This window comes from Tiliqua scincoides, chromosome 2 (genome assembly GCF_035046505.1).
Source record: "Tiliqua scincoides isolate rTilSci1 chromosome 2, rTilSci1.hap2, whole genome shotgun sequence".
Taxonomy (NCBI): Eukaryota; Metazoa; Chordata; class Lepidosauria; order Squamata; family Scincidae; genus Tiliqua; species Tiliqua scincoides.
The window spans coordinates 115,315,447-115,335,136 of record NC_089822.1 but is presented as its reverse complement, the minus strand read 5'-3'; the positions used below and the strand labels follow the sequence as shown (position 1 = coordinate 115,335,136).

At 45.0% G+C, this 19,690-nt stretch overlaps 1 protein-coding gene across 2 annotated transcripts in view; it reads right to left on the bottom strand.

The window, feature by feature from the left end:
• Window positions 1-19,690, bottom strand: part of L1CAM (L1 cell adhesion molecule) — a 116,510-nt gene that overhangs the window by 52,363 nt on the left and 44,457 nt on the right. For both annotated transcript variants that reach the window (XM_066613299.1, XM_066613300.1), the window contains exons 11-16: window positions 13,392-13,558; window positions 11,954-12,113; window positions 11,734-11,858; window positions 10,179-10,280; window positions 7,869-8,066; window positions 7,402-7,472 (exon numbers count right to left, since the gene is read on the bottom strand). In XM_066613299.1, the coding sequence (XP_066469396.1) occupies window positions 7,402-7,472; window positions 7,869-8,066; window positions 10,179-10,280; window positions 11,734-11,858; window positions 11,954-12,113; window positions 13,392-13,558 (823 nt within the window). The remainder of the gene's footprint in view (window positions 1-7,401; window positions 7,473-7,868; window positions 8,067-10,178; window positions 10,281-11,733; window positions 11,859-11,953; window positions 12,114-13,391; window positions 13,559-19,690) is intronic.

Here is a 19,690-nt window from a genome sequence, read left to right as displayed (position 1 = left end):
CTGCAATACACTGGTTTGTTATTCAGTCAGATCCCTTGTTCCAATGGAGTTGTGTAGTTCACTAAGGGCCTAATCCTATTCAACTTCCTAGCTCTGGTGTATTCACAATGGAGCCCTGTGGTAAGGGAACACATGTTCCCATACTTTGAGAAGGCCACAGTGTCTGCCCCTCCACCACAACATTCAGTACACACCCCACTGGCACAACTGCATCAATACTGGAACATTGGATAGGATTGGACCCTAATTCCCCTAAAATCAGCTCCATTGGTAACAGAGTGGTATAAAAATGAGAAAAATAAACCTACTGGGGGGAGCAGCACTGCATTATTATTATTTTTTCTTGTTACGTTCTTGTTCTACATGAACGTGCCAGTGATGAGTATGCAGGGTTGTTACCAAACAATCCAGACACTGAACACATATAGCAGGGCAGCAGTACTCTAGTTGTTTGTCCATTCCCATGCATATTACCTGCCAGTGGAGTAGCTAAGAGGGTGCAGGGGGTAGCGGTTGCACTGGGCATCAAGTTTTGGGGGGGGCAACAAACTGAGCTTGACACTAGTGACCAAAATTGTGAAAATCTTGGTATGTATGAATAACACCATCATGTTATATATCATTGGAAAGGTAATTTAATGCAGAATGCAATGAAATAAACTGCATAGGAATATCTGTATTCTATCAAAAGTTATGGCCAATTAACCACAAAATGAAAACACAGTTGCCTTATGGAATAAAAAATGGATTTTCTTAACTCAAAACTGAACTATGAGACTGATTATTCTGAGAGCCAATTACATGTTATTGACATGTTGCAAGGACATGTTATTATGATACAGCATCGAACCAATAAGGTGCTAATATGCAGGGCCTAGGAGAGGGGAGTAAAGGGGGTAATTTGTATCCAGGCCCAGGGTCAGGAAGGGAACCCAGGAGCCAAAGGAGGGGGCCTAGAAAGTTCCTGGGATCTTACATTCTCCAATCTCACTACCCACGCAGGATGCTGGGGGCAATACTGTGGGCACATGACCACAACTATTGCCATACACACCAGGCCCAGGATTGCATACATTCCTTAACAGTGTCACATCTGGGAGGAAACTGACCTGCTACAGTAGCACTTCCATTTGTGGACCTAGACTACAAAGACTATTCCAGCTGGTGCCACTTTCCCCCTACCTGTTTTTCCCCCATTGCCACCCCCACCCCATTGTTTCACCCCTCCCTTTTCGGGAAGGGGCCCAAAGAAACTCTGTACCCCCTGATAAAATTCTTGTCAGAGGCCCTGCTAATATGAGTGAACTCTCATTTCTATACATAATAATACAGTTACCCCTGCTAACTGGGTAAGGATGAGATTCTTTAAGTGGTGCTCTTCTTATATTTAGCAGGGGAAGAATAACGGTCCCTCTTCACTCCAGTGTCTGAAACCAATCAGGGGCACGCCTACCTTTAATTATTTACTTAATTAAATTTGATTTTGTCTTGTCTACAAACCTTCTTTGCCCCAGGTAGCAGATATATGCCTTAACTATGCCAGTGGCTGGGGGAGGTGGCAAAGCAAGTGGGTGGCGAGCTGCTGGGGGGAGGAGGTAGGTTTCCCCAATTTTCACAAAAGTCTGGGCGTGATGTCACTTCCGGTTGTGACGTCACTTCCAGGGCATCATTTGAGTTCAGCACTGGGCTACACGATCATTAGCTATGCCACTGTTACCTGCAGAACTGCTGATGGCACAGTACTGCCAGGGCACAGTAAAGTGGAAGGAGGGGGAACAACAGGATCGAGATGGAGAATGGATGTAAAATATTACTGCAAACATCTTCTTTCTTGCTACAACCACATCTGGAAGTATGGGCAGGTTGTGAGTTGGGAAGTGGTTCCTTCATCACTAAACCAAACAGGCAAAGTATGATTGTGAATTCGTACCCAAGTGTAGCAAGGGATATGAAAGAGTAGAGCAGAGGTGCTCACACTTTTTTGGCTCAAGAGCTACTTTGAAACCCAGCAAGGCCCGGAGATCTACCAGAGATTTTTTTACAATGTTCGCGCCATCATAACATATAACATTTATGTGTACAATGTATGTTGGTGTACCTTGAGCCCCACTGAGTATAACAGGACTTACTCCTGAATAGACATGCCTAGGATTAGGCCGTGAGGCTGCAAACCTAGCCACACTTACCTGGGAGTAAGCCCCATTGAGTACAATGGGGCTTACTCCCGGTGTTTCCTCCCAGAGGCACCTGAAGGGGGGGGTCGGCACTCCGCAATCTACTCATTTTGCCTCGCGATCTACCGGTAGATCGCGATCCACCTATTGAGCACCCCTGGAGTAGAGTGTCAAGAAGATGTAAGCTTGTGAAAATGGAACATGACAGAAGGAAAAGGTCAAGGAAGCTTTGCATTTGAGGCACTGTAATACTCTGAGAGTCCAGAAGGGGTTGGCACTGACTAAGGGCTCAATCCTAACCCGAGCTGGAGCAGGCAAGCCAGGAGGCTTGCGCTGCATCCAACGCGGGATTGTAGTGAGCAGCGGCTCAGCCACGGGCAAGGGAAGCTCTTCCCCTTACCCGTGGGTAAGGGCTGCGTGCCCCTATGGGTCTCCTCGGGCCTGTGCCACCTCCGGAGGCGGCGCAAGTCCAAGGAGAGCAGAGCGGCTTGAAGCTGCTCCACTCGCCCTAGGTGCGGGAGTTGGGACCCGGCATAACCACTGGGTCCCAGCCCCGCCCCGGCTCCTCGCGCACCCGCCCCGGGCCCGCCCTCCCCCCGCCCAGTAACGCCCCCTCCCCACGCCCCCCACGCCTACCTTTGCTGCTTATGTCGGCGCACTCGCGCCAACACAAGCGGCAGCGCGGGAGCCGGGGCGGAGGCTTCTGCCTCCTTCCGCGCGTTGGCATATCTGAATGTGCTGATGCAGCTCCTGACTAAGGAGGCACAAACGTGCTTTATGGCACATTTGCAACCCTCCAAGGCCACCTATACTGGCATAACTGCCGGTTAGGATTGTGCCCTTAGATGAACATCAGGGGCAAGGAGAAAGAAAATCAACAAAGGAACCTTCTACCCCACAGCTATATACACAAATTAAACAGGTGAAGTTTTCTTTTCTCTACTTAAAACGTCTATTCTGGGAAATGTTTCACCTGTATTTTTTATACTGTTAAAAGGCCAGTGTCATACTGTAGAACAGTGGTTCCCAAACCTTTTAGCACTGGGACCCATTTTACAAAATGACACTCTATCAGGACCCACCTTGCTTTATGAGACTAAAAAAAAAAGCCACTCATTACCAGTTGCTCATGTCTCTGTTTTTATTACAGGATTATTTATATTCTTTTTCTATATATATCTTTGTATTTTTTTACAGAATTTATTATTCTCCTGGATATAGGATTTTTATAGAATTTATTAATCTCTTGGAGCATTGTTGAGCTCCATGTTCATTGGATCTGGACCAGTGGAGTCACTAAGATTCGCGTCACCCGGTGCGGGAGACCTGCGTGTCACCCCATGCAGTGGGCGGGGCAACGCCCCAGGTGGTGGGTGTGGTGATGTTCCATCGCCCTGCCCGCACTGGTTTTTTGGCTGTACCTTTTGTTAGAACACAGATATTTCAATGTGGTTTGTTTCATTGCATTCTCCATGAAATTATGCATTGATTGGTATATAACATGATGGTCTTATTCCTCCAAATTCTGATTTTAGTGATTTTGAAAACTTGTAGAGTCTCACACACACACACACACACACCCTGTGTCAACTTACTAACAATTTATTGCAGCAGTTCTCAAACCTTTAGCACTGGGACCCACTTTTTAGAATGACAATCTGTCCGGGACCCATTGGAAGTGATGTCTTGGCCAGAAGTGACATCATCAAGCAAATTAAAATAAATTATAAATAATTAAATTAAAATAAAAGAAATAATTAAATAAGGGGGAGCCAATCCTGTTCCACCAAGTGAATTTACTCTGAGTGAATTTACACAAGTGAATTTACTTTACACAAGTGAATTTACTATTGTGGTCAATGGGGCTTACTCTCATGAAAGTGTGGGTAGAATTGCAGCCTGTGGGCCTGTAAGCCACCACAGTATCCCAAACACGTGTAATTAGGAGAGTGAGGGGCTTCCTCTGACAAAAGCCACAATGCAGCATTCAAAAGGAAAGTGAAACCAAGCAGTAGCTTTTTGACATGTCAAGAATGAAGAAGGGAAGAAAGAAGAAAGCTGGGCTGGCTGTGGCAATGGGAATTATTTCCTCCTTACTGGGTGCTTGCTCTGTCGCCAAATGATTTTGGTATCATTTGCCAAGCTGAACATGGCATAAGTCTCCCTGAACTGAAATGTCTGGCACCTGCTCTCTCCTGGGAACACAGCCCAAAGATCCATCATCATGGCAAGCATAAATCTTCAGGGACAATGCTGGAAGACAAACACGTTGCAAGACGAACATGCTGCCCCTTCATGCTAGAATGCAAACAACATGACAGCCCAAACACAGCCAAAAGCCACAGGTGGTGCTTCTGTGTATGCTGCCCCAGCACAAACATGCCACTCTGACATACTGCAGCACACACACCATATCAGCAAAGAGGCTGCTCCCACACACACATACACAGCAAGTCAAGATGATGAGATGATAGTGGGGCACAGATCCTTTGGGTTCTCCCTGTTCTTTAGGATTCTGCCTCTTCAGTTGCATGATGCTCTTCTGAGTAAACATGCAGAGGCTTGCACTGTGCCTGTAAGCAATTCAGCTTGTCAGCCTCCTTACTTCAGCATGTCTCCCTCTCTATAATAAGAGGATAAAAATACTTGGCCTACATTGTCTTATTTGAACTGGAATAGATTTGGAGGGGGGGGGGGCTAACTGGCTTTAATTGCATTAGTTTGCTGCATTTTGTAAAATTATTTGTTGTCAATTTGATATGCAATATTATAATGATTTGCATTGGAGTTTTTCGTACACAATTTTGAATTTTTTGGAAAGTTGGCATAAAACCATATGGCAACCATATAAAACCAACCAAGTTGGCATAAAACCATAACTAAGCATTAAAAAATAAAGCCCCTTGTGACTTTCCTTCCAGAATATAAAGCCTGTTTGGTTCTGCTCGACTGGTACCTCTGTGGGAGACCATGTCATGAATTGTGCTCCACCCACCCCATGCTGCGACTGGCCCTTTATGTGTTGAATGGTTTAGACACTGACAGACATTGATAGACACTGTGGCAGAGATGCAACTATAGAATGCTGTACTTATCATTTTGACTTACTCCTAAGTTATACCCCCTGCCCCAAGATGGTACTTCTTGGTCAGCAGGGAGCCTACTACTGATGATTGACTTGAGAGAATTTATTAGGAGATTCCAGCTTAAGGTCAGGGACAAGTGACACTATAATGATATTTCTTTATTATTTTACATTTATTTAAATTAGCTCCCTTGTGTCAGCCACTGGAAAAAAGGAAAATAAGTGATGAAAATGAACAGCAAAATAAAGACAGCCAGTCATCCTGCAATTCACCAAGTCAAATGGAACCCGTCAGCCCATCAGGGACTTGGTATACCTCCTATTTTTGTTGCCTGCAAAAGCAGGAAGATGGATGAATGGACAGGGCCTGCCACACACCTGGCAGTTCACATCACACAGCTGGCAGATTGCATGCAAGTCTTGAGGTCACAAACTGTGTTGACCTGCTTAAAGTTATAACATATTACAGTAGCATCGCTAGGGGGGTGCGGGGGGGGGGCAGACCACCCCGGGTGATGCGCAAGGGGAGGTGACGCGCACTGGGAGGGTGACGTGCTAAAATTGTGGTGGTTAGGTGGTTAGGTGTAACCCTATCATTTTATATACCTTTGGATGCGGAATTTCCAGCTGAATGCAATGCAAAAAACAGGAGTGAAATATCTCCTTTCTATCAAAAGTTATTGGCAAATAACCAGGAAACAAAAAATGCATGGAGTCCAATGGAAAGTGAAACCGAGCCGTATTGCTCATTTACTCATGAGTAGGCGAATGTGCCTTAGTCCATCCGAAAGGGCAGGCTGAGAGGAATCCAACAACACCAGAATGGTCATGATCCAATGAATGTAGCCCCCCCCCAAAACACCCGAGAAGGAGGTCCCTCCCTCCAAGCCGGTGAATGTATTGAGCCCTATGGAACGCGAAACTAAGCCACATGGTCGTGTTTACTTGCGAGTAAGCAAACGTGCCTTGGCTCCTGGGCTGGTCAGGCAAAGGGAAATGTGAGGCCACCAAAATGGTCCTGATTTGATGCAACTGGAGCTCAACAAATGCTCCAGAAGGCAGTCTCCCACCCATAAAAAGAATGAAACAGAGGCTTGACAGGGTAAGGTGAATTTTTTTTCTGTTTTAGGCTGCAATCCTATCCACACTTTCCTGGGAGTAAGCCCCACTGACTATAATGGGACTTACTTCTGAGTAGACAGGCATAGGATTGGGCTCTCAGACTTGTAAAGCCAGGTGGGTCCTGATAGTGATATGCTTGAAATATAAGAACTTGAATTGAACTGGGTACTGGTTAGGGGTGAAAATCTTACTGGCTGCAGATAAAATTCACTTGGTGGAACGGGGCTGGCTTTCCCTTATTTATTTAATTTATTTATAATTATTTATTTTAATTTGCTTTATGATGGGTCTTGGACAGATTGTCATTCTAAAAAGTGGGTCCCAGTGCTAAAACTTTGAGAACTGCTCTAATAAGGTGTTGGTAAGCTGACACCCTTGGGGGGAGGTGACACCACTAGTGACCAAAATCACTAAAATCACAGTTTGTTTCATCACATTCTGCATTAAATTACACATTGATTGATATATAACATGATATTATTTTTTCAAACTGTGTTGAAATATCTTTATTCTATCAAAAGTTACAGCCAAAATCCTGCTCTTTAGGATTCTGCCTCTTCAGTTCCATGATGCTCTTTTGAGTAAACATGCAGAGGCTTGCATTGTGCCTGCAAGCGACGGTAGATCACCACATCCACTACCTGGAGTGTTGCCCCGCCCACTGCATGGGGGGGTGACACGCTGGCCTCCCATACCGGGTGACGCGAACCCTAGTGATGCCACTGCATATTACAGGAACATATACTATCAAATACCACCAAAATTATCTTTAAAAACAAAACAACGAACCAAAAAACAAAACAAAAACACCTTTCCTGCCTAAGCAACGACTTCCAAATTCACCTCAGATTTTTGCTTCTGCAAGGTAAGATTCAGCAGCAGCCCTATCAGCATACACTCAACACACCAGAAGTCCACCCTACCATCTTCCAGATTTTGCCACTGACATCAGTGTTGTGGAAGACAGGTAGGTTGTCCTGAGAAATAATATGAGTGGTGCAACAATATTTTCTATTTTACCGTCCAGGTGATGATCATATTATTCGGGTCACTTCCCTCTCCTTTGACATCAGATGGATTCCGCCCAGGGGCTAGAAAGCAATAGATTATTATTGCTCATTATTATGCATGTTTATATACTGCTCTTCAGTCACAAAAATTCACAAAACAATTTCCATAAACAAATAAATGATTCGCTATCCCAAAAGGTCTCAAACCTTAAAAAAAGCGGCAGAAGAGAACAAGCATACAGCCGTGAGAAAAGAAACTATGTTGGGGTGAATAAAGGCAGCGGTAACCCCAATCCTGGGGCTATTCTGCACTTCTGTCAAAATACAGAATCTTGCAGCCCACCCTGCAGTCTGCAACTGCCATAGGAGCTGGGAGCACCAGTATCTCCATATATGCAACAATGGCTGCCCCTCCTGACAAGGAAAGTTGTCTATAGGGCGTCACTTCCACCTCCACAGCACATGGGGCCTCCTTACCTGCAGGGTCTGTTTCATAATGTCTAGAAGGGGGGCTTCGGTCACTTTCCCCATGTTTGTTTTTGGCTAGCACTTTGAAGCGATAGTTTCCATATGGAGAAAGAGAAAGCATGGCCCATGGCTGGTTTCCTGGTACGGTGGTTGCTTGAATCCATGTGTTTGGCCCAGAGAAGCTTTCTTCAAAAAACACAACATACTCTGTGGGGAGGAGAAGAGAACTGGTCAGAGTGAAAGAAAGAAAGAAAGAAAGAAAGAAAGAAAGAAAGAAAGAAAGAAAGAAAGAAAGAAAGAAAGAAAGAAAGAAAGAAAGAAAGAAAGAAAGAAAGAAAGAAAGAAAGAAAAGTTCCAGGTTGCCCAGCACTTGAGCAGGATGCCCTGCTATCAGCTACTGGGGTGGAACTGTATTCTCTGTACATTGTCAGAAGCACTAATTTCTTCAAACCATCCCCCACATCAGTAAAAATAACATCATAGTGTTGTGTTGCATTCCTCTTGGAATGCTCTTCTTAGCGGACTGAGGCATGTTCACGTATTCATGAACGAACGCACACGTTTGAACAAATATGAACAAACATTCACTTCCATAGGGCGCAATACATTTTCCTTGTCAGTCTGGAGGGAGGGTGACTTCTTTCTCGAGTGCTTGGGGGGCGGGCCTGCATTTATCAGATCGGGAACATTCTGGCAGATTTGTGTTCCTTTCAGCATGCCCTTCAAAGTGCACCAAGGTATGTTTACCTGAGTAAACATTCGCATGTGGCTCACTCTCCATAGGGCTCAATACATTTTCCTTGTCCGCTACTAGCTTGTCAGTTTCAGTTTCCCACAAACAATAAGGTCGTGACCCAGTTTTGGAAACACCAATTTAGACTAGAGCATTATTACCACTGATAGACTTGCAGCACAATCCTAACTTGCGCTGGAAACAGGCAGGCCAATGGGCCTGCACCGTATCCAGCACAAGTTTCATGAACTTAGTAGCTCAGCCCGGGGCAAGAGGAATCACTTTCCCTTACCCTGGGAGAGCCACTGCAGCCCCAATGGGGCTACTCGGATCTGCACCACCTCCAGAGGTAGCACAAATCCGAGCAGCCCGTTGCTGGTCCAGGCTGCCTGGAACAGGGTTAGGATTTGGCATAACTGCCGGATCCTGGCCCTGCCTCCCGCTCCCTGCCCACCCACTCCCAGGACCACCCGCTGCCTGCCCTCCCCCAAAACACCCCATCCCTGCCTCCTCCCCACCCTCCCCATGCCCGCTCCAGATCCCTGCGTCGACTAAGCTTGGCCAACATAAACTCACCATCCCTGAAGCCAGCAACAGCTCAGTTCAGCTGGTGCAAGTTCCTTGCACTGGCCGAACTGCCTCCAGGGAAGCACGAAAGTGCTTTACGGCACTTTCGCAACACCCCTGGGCCGAACTACCAGTTAGGATTGAGCCCTTAATTTTTCTTTAGTTAACAGCTGCTAGATTGGGGGATCAGGCCAGCATGGAAGAGAAGAGGTTTTACCTTTCCCTTAATGTCTCAGTCTGATTGCTATTATCTAAAGAAAAAATAAGCTGAGCATGGCTAATGGTGATTTAAATGTTGTATGTGGAATAGCCCTAATTTCTCATGCAAAGTGTATCAATATTTCACTAGAAATATTCCACACTGAGATCTCCCTTTGCATCAATAGCAAAGTGGTGTTTTTCAGTTTATAAGGAAACTTCAGGTTTTAATTTTTTTTCTATCTCTATGATTTAAATTAGGTTAGGTGTTAGGTTTGTGAACATTTTTGTTGAAAAGCTTTTTTTTCAAGCAATGTTTTTTTGAAAATAATAATAATAATAATAATAATAATAATAATAATAATAATAATAATAATAATAATAATAAAGGCTAAGGGTCCAATCCTATCCAACTTTCCAGCTCTGATGTAATCACAATGCAGCCCCGTGATAAGGAATACATGTTCTCATACCTTGAGAAGGCCCCAGTGACTGCCCCTCCACCACACGATGCAGCGCACACCCCACTGGCACAACTGCACCAGCACTGGAAAATTGGTTAGGATTGGGTCCTAAGTAATTGAGGAACATGGTGACCATGTTCTACAAAGCAGTTCTCTAAAGTAAAGTGGCTTCAGGTGCTGCTCTGAGGGAAAGAGGGAGGGATGTAAGAGAAGGATGCAGACAGAATCTCATCAGTTCACCCAAGAACATCCTTGAATGATAGTTTTGGTGCAAGCTCACAAATTCAGAGGCTCTGGATGAGAATTCCAAACTGATAGCCTGTCTTTAGTCATAAGGCACTAATCATTGTTTCTTACTCTCGATAGGAGAGTTGTGATCATCTGCCGGTGTCCATGTCAGCTTCACCTCCCAATCCTGCTGCACTGACAGTTCCAGATCTGACACAGGGCCAGGCTTGCCTGAGATGAAGACAATAACATGAGCCAAACAGGACCCTGAGATGATAAAAGCCCCTAAATTTTCCTTCCAACTCTAGCAGATTTCACAGGGTTGACCAAAACATTCCAGAACCTAAGATGGAAATTCAATACCATAATAACTTGTAGTGTAATCCTATGCACACTTACCTGGGAATAAGCTCCACTGAAAAGACTGGACTTACTTCCAAGTAAACAAAGCATAGGATTATACTGTTAGCTGTCCACAGAACAAGAACAATTTAGTTTATTAATCATCTGCCTTTTAAAACAATTACATGATTTAATACAATCTGTGTAACACCATAACCTCAAAACAAGTGCCTTTTGTGGTACATTGAAAGAAGCATAGGTAAAGGGTGCTGAGCATTCACATATGACGATTCCCTCGGAGGGAGTCTCCAGTTGCCACCCAAACCTTAGACATTTAACAAGCCTAACCCTTCAGCAAAGCATTCTGGGGAAAGGGCACCCTCTAGGGAAGTGGCCCACAAACTCACTAGTATGGGCTGGTGTAAGTCCTTGTGGTGACAGTGTTCTTGCTATTGCTTTTTGGTCTTTTTTAATACTTGCCTGGGGCAGCACCAGCCCTCCAGAGGGTGTGGGGAGCAACACCCTCTGCGGGCCTCCCTGCGCCTCAATACTGCTCCAAAATGCTATCATGACCCAGTTTTCATTGTGAAACTGGAAGTGGACCTCCAATTGCATTTTGAAGCAGTTCTGAGGTGAGGGAGGCCCGCAGAAGGGGCCGCAGGCTCCCTGCACCCTCTGGAGGGCCGGCATTGCCCCAGTAAATATTTTAAAAGCCATTTTTTTCCCTAGCAGTGGCGCAATCGTGGTGGTCCCATTGTTGCTGTCGCTGTTTCCTCACCCGTTAAGAGGGCAGTGACAGGGCTTCCCTGGTTGGGGCGTCACAATGTCCCAGTTTGGAAACTCTGCACTGGGGGCAAGGCTAAGCTGGATGCAATCAGTTGGCCCAGGTAACACACAAGGAGGTGCAAACGTGCTTTCACCTCTCAGGTCAGTGAAAGGTACTTGCACCGGCCAAGTGCTCCTTTAGGATTGCACTCATGTTAAAAAGACTATCTTTAAATATGTTTGTCCTTTCAATCGCTGCTGAAACACACCAGAACCAAAGCGGACTCAAAAAACAACCATGTGCCCTCAACTCACAGCCCCCCAATTAACTTGGACCCCATTGATTAGAAATGACCCCTACAATTCACCAACTAAAGCCTTAGTTGATTCATCTGTCAGTTAAACTTTGCAGCCGTAACGCCAATTGGCTACCCTTCATCATTCACCCTTTGATCCTCTTCAAATCTGCCACATGTGGCAGCAACCTCACTTTGACCCTTTGATCTCATGCTGACTTTCAGTCAGTGGCCCCAGGAAAGAAAGAGCTTGTGTCCTCCTCCTCCTTTTTGGTACTTGCCAACCACCAAGAGCCTGGCGCTTTTCTCCACAGAGTCAAAACGTGTCTCGGCCAGGCAGCTGTATGTTCCTTGGTCAGAGTAGTCCAGGCTGTTGATTGTTAAGGATGTGTAATTCATAAAATATCTAGGAAGGGGTAGACAGACAGGATGAATGTGGCTATGTGGTTTCTCTCAGGGCTATCAGCCTTCAAATAACAGTGCCCTGGTCACACCACTCACTTGTCACTGTTGCCTAGATTTTCAATGTTCCGCCCATCTCGGCGCCACTTGGTAGAAAGCTTTGGGATGGTCTTGTCAAACTGCACTATGCAATGGAATGTCACACTGTAGCCTGTCTTTGCCTCTATGTACAGAGGCATCACCTCAACACGTGTTGGTTCTGGAATAGAGACAGAAACAGAAATTGGGTCCCCTCAATATCATGATGGCTTGCTGCAGATTAAGGAAAGAGACCTCTCTTTAGTAGACTTCGATAAATTTGGCCTGTGTGCCCCGCTTTTCCCACCATCAGTCAGTGGACATTGAGCTCTTCCACTACAGCAAGGCCAGTCTAAAATATTTGATGCCTGCAGTGGAAAATTAAACAGCACCCAAATCCCAATGCCTCTGATGTGGCAATTTCATTGTCCTATAATTACAGCTATCATTGGACTGGCTTTACACTATCTCATCCTTTTAATTTTGTACCTGGAGGAGTTATTTTTAGGTCAGCCTTAACTGGGCAAAAAAACCCAAAAAAACATGTATATGAATCAATGATTAAATATACAGATAAGCAATAACCTTCCCTGCCCCTGACTTAGAGAGGAGGAAAGCCTGCTATGGGGAGATAGAATAACAGGCTGGGAGCCCACAACCACCCAAGACCCAGGAAAGGCTGATTAGTCTCTGTTCACGGGGTGGGAACAGAGCTCTGGCATTACCTGTAAAGGCTATTAGTGAAACTGACTGAGGAGGAATGGGGAGAATCTTAGGACCAACATGTGACATTAAATGTGTCAACATGTATCAACAAGCTTAAATCTACTTGTAAATAGCAGGTGCGCCGGACCACAATTTGGATCATAACTGCAGCATGGAGGTAGGGAGCATTTAACCCTATAGGTCACATCGTTTTTCTCCTGAACCCCCCTTCCCCAAGATTATTTGCTCCCAAAAGTATCAATGTAGCAGATGATCTTAGGGCTTAATTATCACTTTGGAAGGATGGTTTTCAACTAGAAAACAGTGTGGTCGTAAAACGTTGAATGCTTTCTGTCTCCATGCTGCGGTCATGAGGTATACTGCAATTGTTTGCACCTGCTACTCACAAGCAAGCTTAAACCTATAAAACAAGCAGGCTTATCTTAAGTGCTCCCTTAGGCATTTGTTTGGCCACTGTGAGATACCTGAAGCTGGACTAGATGGGCCCTTGGCTTGATCCAGCAGGGCTCTCATATTCTTATACACCAAATCATTCTATGGCTTTGTATAGTTTGACCTTTGGATAAAGCTGTGCAGGAGAAGACATCTATTTTTCACCATTACCCTGCCCTATTGATCTATGACCACTTTCTTTTCATTCTGCCTCACAGATAATTGTTCCCCATTACAGATTTTTCCTGGTTTCCTACAGTCACCATTGTGGCTTGGTATAAGCTGGCAACCCAGTACCCACCTTTGACAAGCAGGATGGCAATGATGGAGATATTGTTTTGATCATTTTCAGCCACACAGGTGAAGTTCCCTGCATCCTCAAGTTGGACTTGCTCAATCTGCAGGGATCCATTTGTGTACTCAGACATCCGGCTATCTTCAAGGGCAGGGTACATGTCCTCTGTAAACCTTGGGGTGGGGGGTGAGAGGGGTATGTGAAAGAGAAGGCTCTTTGCCATCAATATGCCTGGAGTTGCCACTCTTTTTTAAAATGCTGGCAAGCTTTCTGCACCTTCAAGATCTGCATGGCAGGCATTCACTCAACAAATGAATCTTTCCTCCATCCCAATCACAGTATCTGTATGCCATAGTGAACTTCAGCAAGTCATGTCACCATTAAAGGCAAAGACACCTGAAGAGAAAGAAGCATGATGGAAAACCTAAACACTGAAATAACTCAAACACCATTTCTTGGAGAAGGGGGATCCCTGCTTGAAATAAGCATCCTTGCCTTTCCCTTGCCTTTCATGATTTGCTTTGTCTTAATTGCCATGACAGGTCTACTCTTCAGAGAAGACCGAACCAGAATTTGACTCTCTTAGTTGGTTGCCGGAACTAGAAAATACAAAGCCAGACAAAAGAAATCTAGTCAAGTCATTCATATCATTCGTTCATGCAGGAGCTATTAGAGCTCATACTTGAGCACAAGGGCAGCACATGGCAGGTAATGGTTGCATTTGATTCTAGGGCTTTGTTTCTGCACCATGTGCACTGTGAAGATGTGGGTATTGAGAATGCAAAGTGGACACACTGTGCTGCCATCTAGATCTTTGCCTCACCATGAGAGGTCATGCAGGAGGCTGGCACTATTCTGCAGGATGCATTCAGGGAGACTATGGCTCCAATCCTAACCACACTTTCCTGAGAGTAAGCTCCATTGAACAAAATAGGACTTACTTCTGAGAAGACCTGGTTAGGAGGATTGTGCCCTATGTCTCTACATGTTGCTCTCTCAGACACCTCAAATGACAGGCATACCAGCCAGCCCATCAGCTGAAAGACAACCTGCCACCCTAGACAGGCTGAAGGTAAGACATAAACCGGCCACCCTAGACAGGCTGAAGGTAAGACATAAACACAGAAGCTAAACACAGACTGCTTGGCACAATGAGAGGATGCAGGGATAAAGGAGATAATAAGCAGCCCATCCTGGGGGATTCCATGCACAAATGCTTTTATGCAAATGCCCAAAGTCTCTGAGTGAAGATGGGAGAACTGGAATGTTTGATGACTAGAGAAAACTTTGATATAGTGAGCATAACAGAAACCTGGTGGAATGCGGAAAATCAGTGGGATACCGCAATCCCGGGCTATAAACTATACAGGAGGGAGGGGTGTGTTGGAGGTGGGGTGGCCATTTATGTTAAAGGGTAGAATCCAGCAAAGTAGAAATTGAAGGTGGGTCTGACTCCACCGTAGAATCTTTGTGGGTTAAATTACCAGGCCTGAGGAGCAATGTAATACTGGGAGTGTACTATCCTCCTCCAGACGAGAAACCTGAAGGGGACCTTGAAATGAGGAAACAGATCAGGGAGGTGACAAGGAGGGACTGGGTTGTAATCATGGGGGACTTCAATTATCCTCACATCAGCTGGGTCAATTTGTGTTCTGGTCACGAAAAAGAGACCAGATTCCTTGACATGTTAAATGACTGTGCCTTAGAGCAGTTAGTCATGGAGCCCACTAGAAGACAGGTGACTCTGGATTTAATATTGTGAGGTACTCAGGTACTCAGAGATGTCAATGTTACTGAGCCACTGGCGGACAGTGATCATGCTGCAATCCGTTTTGACATGCACGTCGGGGGAAGAATACCAGGCAAATCTGTCACAAAAACCCTTGACTTCCAACAAGCAGACTTCCCTCAAATGAGGAGGCTGGTTAGAAGGAGGTTGAAAGGGAAGGTAAAAAGAGTTCAATCTCTCCAGAGTGCATGGAGACTGTTTTAAACAACAGTAATAAAGGCCCAGAAGAAGTGTATACCACAAAAGAAGAAGGGCTCGACTAAGTCGAGCAAACAAGCCAAGTTAGCGAGGCTGTAAAGGGCAAGGAAGCTTCCTTCCGTAAATGGAAGTCTTGCCATAATGAGGAGAATAAAAAGGAACATACACTGCAGCAAAAGAAATGTAAGAAGGTGATATGGGAGGCCAAGAGAGACTATGAGGAACACATGGCCAGCAATATTAAGGGGAATAATAAAAGCATCTTCAAATATGTTAGAAGCAGGAAACCCAACAGAGAAGCGGTTGGCCCTCTAGATGGTGAGGGAGGGAAATAAAAGGCGACTTGGAGATGGCAGATAAATTAAATGAGTTCTTTGCATCTGTCTATCAGGTTCTTTGCATCAGGTATCAGGGTAGATACCTGAAAGGCCCCTCCTGACTGTGGAATTACCTTAGATACTCACCTATAGTATGTAAAATTTTTGCAAAGTAATCAAGCTGCAATTATCACTTCACCTTATCTCTGGGTCAATCAGAGGGCAGAGCCTTTCAACTCCAAAAAGTTTTGGTTCTTGCTAAAGCAGGCTCATTAGAAAGCCTGCTTAAGAACATAAGAACAGCCCCACTGGATCAGGCCATAGGCCCATCTAGTCCAGCTTCCGGTATCTCACAGCGGCCCACCAAATGCCCCAGGGAGCACACCAGATAACAAGAGACCTCATCCTGGTGCCCTCCCTTGCATCTGGCATTCTGACATAACCCATTTCTAAAATCAGAAGGTTGCGCATACACATCATGGCTTGTACCCCATAATGGATTTTTCCTCCAGAAACTTGTCCAATCCCCTTTTAAAGGCGTCTAGGCTAGACGCCAGCACCACATCCTGTGGCAAGGAGTTCCACAGACCGACCACACGCTGAGTAAAGAAATATTTTCTTTTGTCTGTCCTAACCCGCCCAACACTCAATTTTAGTGGATGTCCCCTGGTTCTGGTATTATATGAGAGTGTAAAGAGCATCTCCCTATCCACTCTGTCCATCCCCTGCATAATTTTGTATGTCTCAATCATGTCCCCCCTCAGGCGTCTCTTTTCTAGGCTGAAGAGGCCCAAACGCCGTAGCCTTTCCTCATAAGGAAGGTGCCCCAGCCCCGTAATCATCTTAGTCGCTCTCTTTTGCACCTTTTCCATTTCCACTATGTCTTTTTTGAGATGCGGCGACCAGAACTGGACACAATACTCCAGGTGTGGCCTTACCATAGATTTGTACAACGGCATTATAATACTAGCCGTTTTGTTCTCAATACCCTTCCTAATGATCCCAAGCATAGAATTGGCCTTCTCACTGCCGCCGCACATTGGGTCGACACTTTCATCGACCTGTCCACCACCAACCCAAGATCTCTCTCCTGATCTGTCACAGACAGCACAGAACCCATCAGCCTATATCTAAAGTTTTGATTTTTTGCCCCAATGTGCATGACTTTACACTTACTGACATTGAAGCGCATCTGCCATTTTGCTGCCCATTCTGCCAGTCTGGAGAGATCCTTCTGGAGCTCCTCACAATCACTTCTGGTCTTTACCACTCGGAAAAGTTTGGCGTCATCTGCAAACTTAGCCACTTCACTGCTCAACCCTGTCTCCAGGTCATTTATGAAGAGGTTGAAAAGCACCTGTCCCAGGACAGATCCTTGGGGCACACCGCTTTTCACCTCTCTCCATTGTGAAAATTGCCCATTGACACCCACTCTCTGCTTCCTGGCCTCCAACCAGTTCTCAATCCACGAGAGGACCTGTCCTCTAATTCCCTGACTATGGAGTTTTTTCAGTAGCCTTTGGTGAGGGACCGTGTCAAAAGCCTTCTGAAAGTCCAGATATATAATGTCCACGGGTTCTCCCATGAGATGAGCTAAAGCAGGCTCGTTTGTTTCATAATGTCCACGGGTTCTCCCATGAAATGAGCTAAAGCAGGCTCATTTGTTTCTACAGTAACTTTCCTGGGAATTTCCCGCCAAAGTCAACCTTTTATTCTCCTTCTTTCTCATTTGCTGCCGCAACCTGATTCCTTTTTGCAAATGCATGCATTTGGCAGAAGCCTTTTTTTTTCAACATCAGGATGGGATCCTCCTTTCCATTAGAAATAAAGTCCCAGGCTACAATTCAGTGCACCATTACACCCAGGGAAAGCCTTTTTACTTCTGAGTAAAAAGGGTTGCAAATATATGCAGCTGCATCTCTCTGCTGTGAATTGAATTGCACACTCTCAGTTATCTGCTATGGGTTGTATGTTATATGTAGACCTTCTGGCTTAACACACCAGACACCTTAAAGGTGGATTTGATTCATGGTTCTCCTGCAGTGTTTCCCAATATTTTTCACTTGCATATCCCTTGGCAGCCTGTTTCCATAAATTGTACACTTCATATTAGCAAAATATTTGTAATTAATAATACAAGCCCTCATCTCCTCTATATGAAAGCCCAGACTTCATGTATTCATCACATATTTTCTCTTTTCATCTGTTTGAAGAACAGAAGACTCTGCCTTTGCACTGTTTTGCACCAGAAGTGTGTTGAGAAATTCTGGCTGATTGATCACTTTCCATATTACGTTACAGCTTTTTTACTGTGCTGATTTTCAATCACTGGTTCATACATGAATTGATGACCAAAAACTAGCTATTGGTGGGGCTTTCACACCCAACTAGCTACCTCCCTTCCTGCCTTGCTGGTCCTTGCAAGGCATTCCTTGCAAGGACCAGCAAGGCAAGAAGGGAGGTAGCCTTGCTGGTAGCTGGAGCACGACCTGCCTTTTTCTCCTATTATTCCATTCTTTTTCAAGTACCCCTAAAGGTCCTGTTGAGTGTCCCTGGGAGTATATGAATACCAGGTTGGGAACTACTGTTCTACTGGTATGTTGTTTACAGTGCACTTACTCTGATAGTGTTTACAAAATGGTGGTGAAGACCAGAATTTAAAAAGAATAAAAATGTATCTTAGAGACTACAGTTCTTAGGTAACAAATAGTGGTAGGTTATTTTTCAGGATCTGGCCTCGGGTAAAATCAGACAAAACTATAGTCAGACACCCCCCTAAGTTTAACCCCCGACTTATCCGAGGGTCATAGAAAATTCCATGATTTTGGCTCAGAACCTGCCCTCGACTTATCTGTGGTGTTGACTTATAGGCGGCTTTCTATGGTGAGTCGAATAGAGGTTAAAAGAGAAGATGTTTCAGACCTCATTGATAAATTAAAGATCAATAAGTCACTAGGCCCTGATGGCATCCACCCAAGAGTTATTAAGGAATTGAAGAATGAAGTTGCTGATCTCTTGACTAAAATATCCAACTTGTCCCTCAAAACGGCCACGGTGCCAGAGGATTGGAGGATAGCAAATGTCACACCTATCTTTAAAAAGGAAGGAGGGGGGACCTGGGAAACTATAGGCCAGTCAGCCTAACATCTATACCAGGTAAGATGGTGGAATGCCTCATCAAAGATAGAATCTCAAAACACATAGACAAACAAGCCTTGCTGAGGGAGAATCAGCATGGCTTCTGTAAGGGTAAGTCTTGCCTCACGAACCTTTTATAATTCTTTAAAAAGATCAACAGGCATGTGGATGCGGGAGAACCTTGGACATTATATATCTAGACTTTCAGAAGGTGTTCGACACAGTCCCTCACCAAAGGCTACTGAACAAACTCCACAGTCAGGGAATTAGAAGGCATGGACTGAGAACTGGTTGAAGACCAGGAAACAGAGAGTGGGTGTCAATGAGCAATTTTCACAATGGTGAGAGGTGAAAAGTGGTGTGCCCCAAGGATCTGTCCTGGGACCGGTGCTCTTCAACAGGGTTGAGCAGTGAGGTGGCTCAGTTTGCAGATGACACAAAACTTTTCCAAGTGGTGAAGACCAGAAGCTATTTTGAGGAGCTCCAGAAGGATCTCTCCAAACTGGCAGAATGGGCAGTAAAATGGCAGATGCATTTCAATGTAAGTAAGTGTAAAGTACACATTGGGGCAAAAAATCAAAACTTCACATATAGGCTAATGGGTTCTGAGTTGTCTGTGACAGATCAGAAGAGAGATCTTGGGGTGGTGGTGGACAGCTTGATGAGTCAACCCAATGTGCAGCAGCAGTGAAGAAGGCCATTGAGAGAAGGTATTGAGAACAAAACAGTTAATATTATAATGCTGTTGTACAAATCAATGGTAAGGCCTAGTTATAAAGGACATCTCATAAAGGACATAGTGTGTACTGATTATGCATAGTAACATTAGGTTTTAGTGAACGTGGCAACAGCGAGCACACTCG